The sequence below is a fragment of the Ischnura elegans genome, chromosome X (genome assembly GCF_921293095.1).
Source record: "Ischnura elegans chromosome X, ioIscEleg1.1, whole genome shotgun sequence".
In the NCBI taxonomy this organism is placed as follows: Eukaryota; Metazoa; Arthropoda; class Insecta; order Odonata; family Coenagrionidae; genus Ischnura; species Ischnura elegans.
The window spans coordinates 39,371,096-39,383,730 of record NC_060259.1 but is presented as its reverse complement, the minus strand read 5'-3'; the positions used below and the strand labels follow the sequence as shown (position 1 = coordinate 39,383,730).

Sequence of the window (12,635 nt, the reverse complement as noted above, 5' to 3'; positions counted from 1 at the left end):
AATGAAGAGACTGCGTGTACTGGTGTGAAAAATGTGGAGTGGGATAATGTTTGGGTTGCTTCAAATCATGTCACACAAGGCAGATTTTCTAAGGTAAATCATTTGAATATTCACATATTGACGTTTGAAACATTAGCACGTGATTACCTAAATGAAATGATACGGTAATAATGGAACAAAGTCAGAGAAGTGGGCGGAGTGGTAAATTTTCAAGTAGGCGAAACGAGCGATCCTATAGAAAGTATCCAATCTGTTATGACATTTTCAACCCAAAATAACTAAATTACATCATGTAATTGTATTTTTTTAATGCATGGAATGTTAGAGATATCGTAGCTTGTTCGAAACCAAATTAAAATCTTTCGAAATTGAAAATTTATTCATTAGTTCATAAAAGGAAATACATAAAACAATAAATATTTTTTCAAATCGCTCGAAAAATTATTATATAGTAGCGCATTATATTACGCAAGTTTAATAAAAATTTCAATGATACTGATCGTATATTATGAAAAATATAAATTATTGAATGATAGTATGCCAAAAAGGCGAAGTCATTTAAATCTCATCCGGCCGCTGAGATGGGATTTAATTAAATGCCCGCCGCGCTTGAGGGGTTAACAAACTTTTAGTTCTGAGACCAAAATTTTGAAAATTTTACAGCTGATCTATAACTTACAACCCTCAACTAATTGACATATTCCTAATAGCCCAGTATTTACACCAGTTACTGTTTTGACGACTATCAATTAAATATTGTTTATTTCCATACACCTTCATGTTATTGCCAGTATCTAGCTCATGCAACTTCGTCGTAGGCTGTTAAACTGTGGGAGTAATCATCCTCCACACTTCGCCCACTCCGTTGATATTACTAATGCATTCCTGTTGATTCGAGTATTGCAATATCATGCTCACATTTCTTCATTATTTACAAAAACCTGAATTCAATTAATTTATTTCAATGGTAGACTCGAGATCATAATCATTTTTAATACATAAATGGTGATGAATTGTTTGGGATGATTTCTGAATGAAAAAGTGCTCACTTTACCGAGATATTCCCAATGCCACCTTATTCTCACAGACCTCTCCACTATGAAAATCTTCCCAACAATCTCTCTTGTAAAGGGCATTATTCTAACCCTCCAACAACCCCTTTCTCAGCAAATGTGAGTATATACTTGGGAGTGAGCCCCCTAAATACAAAGGGTGGGTATGCAGTTCTGTAAACAGGGATAGCCAGCTGAGCTTTCAAAATTGACACCCTTAGTCCAGGATCCAGTGGTTCATTTTTTTACTGCCCTGTACCATTCATACATAATGGCAAACAGAATGTATCTCAGATCACACAGGAGATAGATGGGACGTAGGCTTGAGCTTGGTAGTCATGGGACTTCGATTAAGAGAGTGGTGATAAGTTCTTTCTTAATAGCCGTAAGTCATCAACACATTGAGGCACTGAAAGGTACATTATTTCAAATACTGCATATTCCTACACAATGGACAAAATTTGCTTCATTTGATATCCTAACAATAAAACACAAACATGTAATAGCACTTTAAGCTGTAAAATTGCACGCAAATAGAACATGCCAAGGACACAAATTGTTCACCTTACTTTTCAGAAGATAGTTAAAAAGATGATTTAAAAAACCAAGAAATAAGGAATGTTTTACTGTTATTACATTAAATTATCACCAATATATTTCAGGGTACTAGACAAATAATTTTAAGTGCACTTTACAAGAGTACTGATATACAATAACTAATATTATAAGAAAATTTTTTAACTTAGACATATATTGCAGGTCACAAAAACCAAATGCAAAACTTGTAACAATGAAGCAAAGCTATAAAATGCAAAGTACAATTCAATTTCATGCACAGAGACTTAAGTTGAACGTACAAATTGGCACAAATACAGCCATATTGCAATTTAATCAATATAAAATTTCCTACGTCCCCAAAATCATAAGGAAGAGAGATAGAAAAAGCTTTTAAAAATAAATATGAAATATAATATGAGCATAAACATATTGCATACCCTATGCAGCATGATATAGATGCTAATGTGTTACACTTAATAGCATACATTACAACTAATTCAGCATAAAGCAAAAGAAACGGCAATCAATATATGCTATGCCTCGTTTAACGCTTGTTTCTTTTGCAAGACTGGTACTTTAATGGGAGAATCTTTAGGATTAATAATGGGCCAATTTATACTGTTAACCCACCCCCTCTAACGGTTGAGGTAGTCATTATCGACTGAGTTTAAGTTAGACAGGGAACAAATGCAGCAAATTATTGACCATTCTTCGAGAATATCTTGAGTTATTATCATATTATCATGATATTATTAACTCATGCAGATTATTTCTCCATAAATTTAGGTTATCATCTCCAGGTTTAGATGCTTCAAATAGCAGACAGCAGGTTCTCTGACGTTGAATACAATAAGCAAATACAGAGTAAGTCACTGAGAGCATTAACATTTTCCCTACTTAAGATTTTCCTACACAGGTGAAGGCATGCCAAATATATACGTTTCCTAGCTCTCCCCCTTTTTATGATCGCCACGGACGTGCGATGTCTTTGTTTCGCGACCCAACACTGCAGGGCTTAGGCCGTACCCTCAAAATTCAGGAGCAGGTACCCCAACCCCTCCTCTTATATTACCCCTCTTAGCAGTAAGAGACCACGGTCAGACAATTGTTTATCCAGTCATTTTGCGAAATAAATATTTGCTCCTTTCTCAAAAAATATATATTAAGAATTGAATTATTTGTCTTTTGAGCAGTATTTACAATTTTTAAACAGAATTCTACGATAAATATTAACTTATATCTCGATTTCAGTACAAATATCAACATGGAAATTGTTGCTGCATTAAATGCATTAATATTGACGGTAGAGCTTCGTTCAAAATTTGACAATTCTCAGAATAAAACGAGGAATTCAATTCAAAGTCTGCAATTTACGTTCAAACAACAATTATCCATATAGCTAATTCATATAAACAAAGCATGATTGACCGCGAACCAATGCCGAGGGTAGGGTTGTAAACCCGAAAGGAGGGAGCCCAACTACCCTCGGAGTCCATGATAAAGTGGAGTCCCCACTAGGAAGGGTTGAAAAAGGTTGGTGGTGAGAGTGTGATCATCCGCGGCACCCTAATTCACGAATGTCCAGCAAAAATGCTCCGTACGGAGAGGACAGAAGAATCTCTCGGGGCTCAGTACAGCAGTAACGCTAAGATGAGAACTTCACCGTCTCGAAAGGGTTAATAAAGAAATCAAAAGTCAAAACAGATACTTCTCCATTGTAATCGGACTTCTGACTTCAAAGTAGCCATAAGCTCCAAGTCCCAGCACATAGTAAATAGGACATCTTCATGGGAGTTTCCAGAATGTTAATTACTATAACCCTTATAAAAGTTTTCTTGGCATTAATTAAATTTACCCATATCTGCATGTAATGTGGGTATTTCTTACTTCTCCATAACTGCTCATCAGCTCTTATTACATGCAAATTTGAAGAGACAGACATGGAAAATATCTCTGGCGGTAAACAAGGCATGGCAGCAATAATAACATCTATTTATACCAGTATCATAAAACACGAAATGAATTTTACCTTTGACTTTAATGCTGATGCCTTCCTCCTGTTTGGTTGCATTCAGGCAACCTCCAGCAAAAAATACAAAATACCAATCATCACTATAGTTACTGTTGTTTCAAGAGCAATAATTAACAAATGAAGCTTTCAAATTGATCTTTCCTCAATACATGCTTGTATTTATAGTTTAATTAGAAATGGCTAGCAGCATTTGATTGTTATAGGGTCATCTCAACAGCTTAGTGACAATAATGTAAGAATATAACATTAAATTTTATCCACTAACATATTAAATATTATATTTAGAGAAGAATAAAACAATTTACCTTTTTTCCTCTGTATTTCTCTTTCCTTCTCTCTTGCTTTGAAATACTTAGGCTGATTCTTAGGTTCCTCATCACTTTCTGACTCTGAATCCATCTCCTTGTATTTAGGGGTGTCCATGCTTCGAGTGATTTTATGATTCCCTGTCAAACCTAGCTTGCATGCTAATGTTGGTGATTTTTCGGCAAACGCTTTTATGCTTCTCTGCATAAGAGCTTGATCCTGGAAAATTAAATGGAAAACTATGGTAATAAACAGTAAAAAATAATATTGACAAAGGGGGAACATTACAGTGTTCAACAGCATTAATACCTGTTCAATAAAATGTACAACCAATTAAAATTATTGAAATGTAGCACCGAAAGACTTTCAAGAATAATGGCAGAAATTACAGCTTAAACTTCTACTTCAAACTGCATAATCACGAAATAAAAACCTTAGAACCTTTGATACCCAAGGATAGGATGTTAAAACATTAAGAGCACAGTATCAGTCAATTCATGTTTATATAATGAGAGGTAGATAATCAAATCCCAACTCAATAGGTTTACCTCCAAGATATCAGAAATGTTGACCCAATAATAATGCAGGCTGATGTTAAAATGCGATGACATAAAAGAGATGGAGGGTGTAACCTTCCAGATTGAATTAAAATCCAAAGACGTGAAAGAGAGATAGCAACACAATGAGCTCCTCCATGGTTCTATTAATTGACACTCCCTTATTTCTAAAGAACTCATGAACAGCTCAAAACATACAAACAGAAAGGAGGCAATGATGAAAGAATAACAATGATTTACAAATAAAATTTCAGCATAGGATTTAACAGGAACACCAAATGCATACATAGAAAGGAATTGTGTTGGGGCAGAACATGTGAGCTCTCAGAAGCAGTTAACTATGCATTGCTCTTCATTCTACGAGCTATTGAAGCATGCTAACATTTTTAGTAAATCATTAATAGTCAAATTAAGAAAGTAATATTGAACCTCCTGAACTACATTTTCACAGCTAAGCAAGTTGAATTATTCATAAGTATAACAATGGAGAGATGAATTAAAATCGAATTTAATTTGGAAGAAAAATAGAGTAAATGACCATACTAACCTCGGCACTTAATCTATTCAACATGACTACTGGCTCCTTCATTTTAATGTCTTGTAAAGGCTTCTTGTCCCGCCCCAGGCTGATTTTTGATTCTTCCTTTATGTGAGTAACAGGCGCCACACTAGCTTGTGCTGGGGAAGATCCTTGAATAAAAACTTGAATTAGATTCAATGTACAATATAAACCTGAGGATATTTATATGCTTGAAAGCTCCAAAGAGTTTTGGAGTCATTAAAATATTAAGAATATACCAGTAGAAGGTAATTCATCAATAACTTTATGTTGCATAGGTTACACCTTACATGGAGCCACATAATTGAGTATAGATGATAACCCAATGAGAAGGGAGAGACCCCTTTAGCCCCCCTTTGAAACCATCCAAGCTATAACTGTTAAAATACAATGGTGCCACAATTTACAATGCAATTAACCAAGCCCATAAATTAATTCAGTTCATTCCAAGTTCAACCAAAACCAATTCATGAAATGATTATTCTTCCCTAAAATAATACCAGAAAGACATTCCTAACTCTGAGAAAACTCTATTCCCCTTAATTCATTGGCAGAAATAAGAGTGATGATATTATAAACAATTTCCACATAGGGATTTAATCTTAACACGTTGTGTACGGATGGCAAGAATTCTCGTCATTTTTTTCCCGAATGTTCCGGACGGATGACGAAAATTCTCGTCATCTCGTCAACCTAAACAATTTTAAAGCGTACAATATGTATTCGTTAGTACGTTGTCAGTTGTTGTTTGTTATTCACAATGAATTCATGCATCATAACGTTTGATTGGGTAAAGTTATATTCTAAACATTAGCTTTTTAACCATGTTTAAACCAAAGGCATTACACCCTAATAGGCACATATTTCCAATCTCGGCATTCCTAGGAATTTAAATACCCCATGTACGCAGCGTGTTAAATAGCAGTTATTTACAATGATAAATTAAAGCGTGGTGATAAAGACTAATATATAAAACAATTACATCACAGGATTAGAATGATTTTTTTAAGTATGGAGCAAATGATAAAGGCAATCAGGGAAAAAAGTTTCTGACATCAATCACAAAATGGATATTACTAAAATATAAAAATAATTAGTTGAGGAACAAAGCCTCATACCTAGATATTGTAGGATTTACCATACCACACTCCTAGCGAATGACTTCAAAGGCCTATATGGTGGAATACAAAGCTCTTTACCTCATATTTTAAGATAAGTATGAATGTATTTCTAGGAATTCATTGACTCATTACCTCAAGGTAAAGACATAATTTAGATACATAGAATATGGCTTCCCACAAAAATCAAACAGTAAATTGGTTTCTTCCACAGGTACCTGATGTTGACACTGATGTATCAAAACTTGAACTAAATCTGTGGAAGGAAACAACCACTGTTTCATTTGTGAAATTAAACTTCTAATCAGTTGAGCCTGACACTATTGAACCTATAGTTTCCCACATAAATAGAGTGGTTAATTAAAGCTTTATTTATACCGTATTACTGCATGCAGATTGTCTATCCTTCCCCCCAAAAAAAGGGGTGTTTTGCCAGTCGGACTGTTATATTTTCCCCATAAATGCCAAATTCACGCATCATCATCATGAAACCTGTAAGTTAGAGGATTCCAACAATTATGGCATACGTGCACGACACCAAAATTCACTGAATATGATGCCACTTCAGTCCCCCTTGTAGCTGGGTGTGCCAAGTGATCTATTATAGTACGCTCTAATTTACAAGTTCAAATTTTGTAATGAGTCCAGCTCATTTTGGTCATTAAAAAATTTGCAATTAATGAAGGCAAGAAATTGCCTGAGACAACATCATGAGTTAGTTAGCTTCTTCTAAATTTACCACTCATTTTGACAAAATTTTTTAATGATATTAACAGGATATATTTTAAATTCCAGATTACTTGCAAAGAGTACTTATTAATTCTGGTATTCTAAAGCGCGATAGTAACTCAGTAATGTATACAGGCCACACATCTTTAGGAGGAGAGGGTAACAGTAATATATTTTTAGGTTAAGTAAATAGACTCCACAATATTTTAAACCTGAAATGAATGCGAAATTGAGAAATGAAGAAAGAATGATAGCTCTAGTAGATGATTAGGAATTATTTACAACATAAGCTCCAAGTGGCAAACAGTTTATATCCTAACCTGATACTGTAAAATTGTTTAGATGCTACGATAAACCATGGAAGGGATGAATTTAGGAAATATTGGGCTTCATCACTGTTACTTAAGAACATACAATTTTTTTCCACTAAACCTTTGCTCTTTAATGTACCCTCATTTTTTCAGATAATTAAAATAAGCATACCCAAGGTCACTGTTAGATCACTTATCAGTATTTCTCAGGGTGTTTCATAATTATTTTGACAGATAGACCTTAATGTTTCTGTGGAGTACCCATGGGCAACTACTCTCTACCTTAACTACATAAGCTAGCTTGAATACACATATTTAATGAGAGTATACTGGAGAGGAGTTTTTTTAATAAGGATGTACATAAGCCAAACAGCAAGACGTGAATGAATAAGTGAATATAATTTTGTAAATATTTTATTTTTCCAGGCTATTTTGCTTAAAAAATATCCCAACTACAACATGCTTCGATTTATAAAAAGTTAGTGAAATAATTATAGATTAAAATTGCATTTCAGACTTTTCAGCAGTAATGATTTTTGTTCAAAAATGATTGGAATCGATAAAAATTTAACAGTTCATTTCCTTCATTTTATTTTACTCCAAATAAACTTAATGCTCGCCTACTAACTTTTTGCTTGAACCCAGTGCTTCCAGCATAATGTCTCTACATCTAAACACATCAACATTCTTTTAGCCCAAAAGTGGCACATATAGCTCCATAAAATAAAAGTAGCCATAAAATCTTTATAAAATACTTCCTACCAACCTAGTAAATATTTGAAGATGTAATTAGCTAAAATGTCTTCATCCTTATTTCATTAAGACACAAGTCACTTTGATCATTTTCTACACCGCAAAATATGTTTTCAATTCTTATATTAATAAAAATAAATACAGAATCCATTTGATAGCCAATTGATGGCAGAAACAGCTTTGGAAGTCACTTGATTGGGACATAACCTCATAAAAAACATTTAGAGAAGACCTAAGGTAATTTGATAAAAGGGGATACCATGAGAGTGCAAATTCTGCTTCAAGAAAGAATTACCAATGAGTCTTTGAACTCTTCTACCATACAAGGGAATAGTTCAGAATTAAGTACATATTAATATTTTTCATGAAATTATTTAACATACGGTGGAGTTAAAATGAAAGCTGGCGCAATAATCATCCTGATTTTAGGTAATTTTTATTTGGAACTATAGTTTTTCGTATCAGAGAAATACTTGCCCTCTACGAATAAGAAACCTCATCCTCATTAAAAATGATCAGTGTGAAGATATTGCCTTAACTTATTACATATTGAAATTTAAAAAATGCATTGTTCTCGAAAATACAAGATTTGCACATAGTTGTCACTAGTTATCCCCGAAATATAAGCAATTGTCATATAAATTACTAGCCGCAATGTATCTCGTCCTTCCTTATTACCTTCGAATATGAACTTTAGATATAGATCACACGGTGGACCTTGAGTAGATAGTTCCACCCATTCTCCGCCAGATGTCAGTGCCGTAGAATCGAAGAAGAGAATGCGTTTCAGAGAGGGAATTTTAAAAAAATGAGCGAGCAGAATGAGCACGATTCGTATGAAACTTTACAGTACGAAAAAAAATAAGCGAGCAGAACGAGCACGATTTGTATGAAACTTTACTGCAACTGTTTTTAACTAAAATCATTTAAAAACCTTTAAATTGAAGTATAAATGGTTAATTAGTCACGTAATTCATTTGTCTTTTGAAACACACACATTTAGAAGGTATTGCCCTGTTTTGAAATTCATAGAAATTATAATTACGAATGCAACCCTTTGCCCCAAATGAGTCATGACAGCATCTTTAAGGCAAAAAATTATATTCGGGTAATCATATGAAAAATATATTATTATAGGGTCTGTAAGTGCCATGTGTAATGTTTTTTTTAATTTGAACTTTCAATGTAAGTGAAATTTATGTAGCACAGGGAAAAAGGAAAGTTTATCGCCTTTGCGCTCCATTAATTCAATTTAATCAACTGACCTAACGTCATGACCGGCGCGAAGAAGTCACGAGAACCAAGACAGTTATGTATCATACAATTCCACCCTTTTTAAATTTTTTTGATAGGTTCGTAGTCGAAAATGATATCAGCGAATCACTAAGTAGATGCCAAAGTAGCAAAAAACGATCACATATGATAATTGACCCCCATAAAAAGCAGAGATCTAATATGCTCAACGTTAAATACTGTGATTATGTGAAAATTGACTTTCATAATTGCACGAAATATAGGTTGAAGATACAATTACACGCAAGCAGATCATTAAAAACCTTTGCGTATTCACCAAGTGGAATTTATAATGCTTTTCGATCATACCGTCTACAGGGTACGACAAACTCACCACGTTGAGGGATTTCTCACAACTGAGATCGGCACTTTTATCCACTCATTAATTTATCACTTCCAAGATTTATGATCTTATAAATACTACATTGAACTCACCAAACATATTTTGAAACAAGGTTTGCAACGCCCTCTTTGTTATTCTACCCGATTTGAGTGCGGTGAAGTATTAAATGAACATTCGCCAAATTACTCTCATTTTGCCAGAACTAAGGAAAAATGAGTAGCTGGAAAAGTTTTCCGGGTATAATGGACATGATTATTTCTATTGTCACAGTATAATCTACGTAGGTATTATAATAACAACAAAATTTTATTTGTTGAAATAAATTTTTGCAAATTTCCACGATTATAAACTTTATTACGACCTAGGTTTTAACTTCACTAAATCATTTTCAAGGAGATGCAGTAACATCGGTTCATCTATTATTCAGTCTTCCAAGTGATATAGTAATTTGTAATATCGCCTTGAAGATGATGTAGTAACACTAAAACCAAGGTCGTAACAAATTTTATGATCGTGGAAAATTGCAAGTATTTATTTCAACATGAAAAAAAATCCACTCCATTACGCTTGAATCTCCGGGTTTAATTAAAAATTTTGATAGGCTGTTAACATAAGAAAATCCGTTGAAACCTTGAAAATAGGAAGCACATTTAAAAAAAGTCTACATGGCGATAGAATATAAAAAAAAAGGTTAATGAAGAAAATGCGATGAAAATGATATTACTAGGCGTTAGGAATGCGATATACGTAATTTGAAAAAAATGCGGAGAGATGCTCAACCCTTTCTCCTCCATGAGTTGAGTTAGGTTTTTGAATCATAGATACATGTTTGGATGAGACATCATTTGATGCTACTTTCTACTATCTTAAATACATGCAAATGTATTTTTTATAATCGCTTATCTTGGAGCTGAACAAATTAAAAACCTATCAACGAATGAACTCAGGTTGGATTTATGCTTTTACTCAGAAAATTTATATGCATATTAATATACATGTAAAATTTTTTTAGTGCAACTAGCGTAATGATGTAGCAATCAACACGTCGGAATGGCGTACCGAGTTTCATTAAGTTTACATTATGACCGCACAGATAGGGCACTCATGAGAAATGTCGAATATAGAAATTATCGATTCATAGACAAAATATTATTCATTTACAAATTGGGAAAAAATTATTATAAGTATTTTAATTTACTTCTGTAGCAGTTTGTGACAGATCTAATTTTGGACTTTGATGTTTTCAATTCCATATTTACAAATATTCCTTGCGTCGAAGATCCTTCAAATCTACAAAAACCTGACTAATTCTTTCATCACAAGAGTTTTTGAGATATAATTCTTCCTGCAGTTTAAAAGAACTAGTGAATCTAAAGAAAATGCAACTTTAAAGGATAAATACTTAATACTTCGGAAATATAACGACTAATTATTAGTAACTGAAAGTCGTTTTAATGAATTAAAAATGCCTTGAAATCAAACTTACGCTTTCCATCAAAATAGGGCGAAATCAATTTCAAGCTTTACTTACGTAATTTTTCGGCATAAATAACAAAAACAATAGTAGTAATAATAAATGTCATTGCTGGAAAATCAATATATGCCGCTTGTTTTACTTTTGATTAGGGGTCAATTAGCAGTAGGTAACATGCATGTAAAATTGCAGTGTTTTTCCAAACCGGTAACTTGCGATGTAAGGTACTGGGTTCAGCGTATACTTGAGATAAGATCAAGAACGACGGATATAAATTTGGCAGTAGAGCTAATGTGGATAAATCAGGCGATTATGCAGTTACTGCTCATTACTTGCTAAATTGTTCAACAGAAATAGGAACTAACTGGATGGCTGAAACAACTTATTCTCTCATTCAATCATATGCGCATCTGTATCTATCAATATACGAGATTGAAAACAGAGTCATTGCCAATCAATACAAGCGTCGATCTACGGCACACAATTTCCAAAATCTCAACATTAGAAACATAAATCAACGTACGAAATAGGTCTGAGCATGACATACCTTTCAGAATATCGGGATCACAAATGCCGGTAAAATTATGCAGGTTAAATACTTCACAACTAGCTAAATATCTGAACATAAACGAGTAAAACTTGAAGAGGTAGCACTGAGTTGATTCCTTGTCTGCCTTGCCCTGTTGCCAGTTTCAAAATAACGCTAGTCACTTTTCATAAAGGGGAGGCGCCAATAATTTAAAAATCAAACGTTCCTGAGTGACCTATAGCCCTAGTTAAAAATAATCTATGTTTACAATTACAGCGGACGTATTTGAAACATTTAGCTCTTAACTTTAGTCATGAATGCAGAAAACAGCATTAAAAAAATGAGACTAGGAAAAGTGAATGGCGAGAACTTATACAAGCTGTTCTCCTCGTATTTGGTATGCTCCGATGATGCATGATGTAATAAAATACAATCCAATAACAGTGGCTATTTTTGAGATTATCAACATTCGATCATTTTGAAATCACATCAACGATAACCATAACATTAGAGCAACGATACTGGACTACGAATAGAAGGTAGGTCAGTTTATTTCCGTGATCCAAGCGAAAAGCGTGGCAAGCAACTTTTCGATCCTGGCATCAATTAATCGACCGGCAAGGAGCCGCAGGTGATCTTTGTTTACGATGCGTCATGTAGCGTCCCCCACTTACCGTCCCCCGCCACCTTCATTGGCCGTGCCGGGAGGGGAGGGGACTGAATGGAGAGGGACAGAGGGGAGCGCGGACCGTGACGTCACGACTCGGGGGAAGGCTTGAAGGGCGCATGCGCGGCGCAACGTGAATTCCTCGAATTTCTGGTCTCAAACATTCATAGCATACACACGATGCTAGGGCATTGACCGCCGTTTTCCTGCTATTGCCGCACACTGCTAGGCGCCCCAACGGATTCTACGCTCGCCAAATTCAGCGCGCAAAATTGTCTCCCCATTGTCTTACGTGCACCACGTAATAGTCCGACCCTTACTTATTGAGCAATTGTTTCGGACAAATTATTGGAG

General features: G+C 34.5%; 1 protein-coding gene across 4 annotated transcripts in view; it reads right to left on the bottom strand.

Moving 5' to 3' along the window:
* LOC124170744 (nipped-B-like protein) overlaps positions 1–12,635 on the bottom strand; it is a 155,857-nt gene that overhangs the window by 51,065 nt on the left and 92,157 nt on the right. For 3 of the 4 annotated variants that reach the window (XM_046549670.1, XM_046549667.1, XM_046549668.1), the window contains exons 6-8: positions 5,053–5,195; positions 3,948–4,167; positions 3,640–3,690 (exon numbers count right to left, since the gene is read on the bottom strand). In XM_046549670.1, the coding sequence (XP_046405626.1) occupies positions 3,640–3,690; positions 3,948–4,167; positions 5,053–5,195 (414 nt within the window). The remainder of the gene's footprint in view (positions 1–3,639; positions 3,691–3,947; positions 4,168–5,052; positions 5,196–12,635) is intronic. The other variant, XM_046549671.1, reaches the window with a different exon arrangement.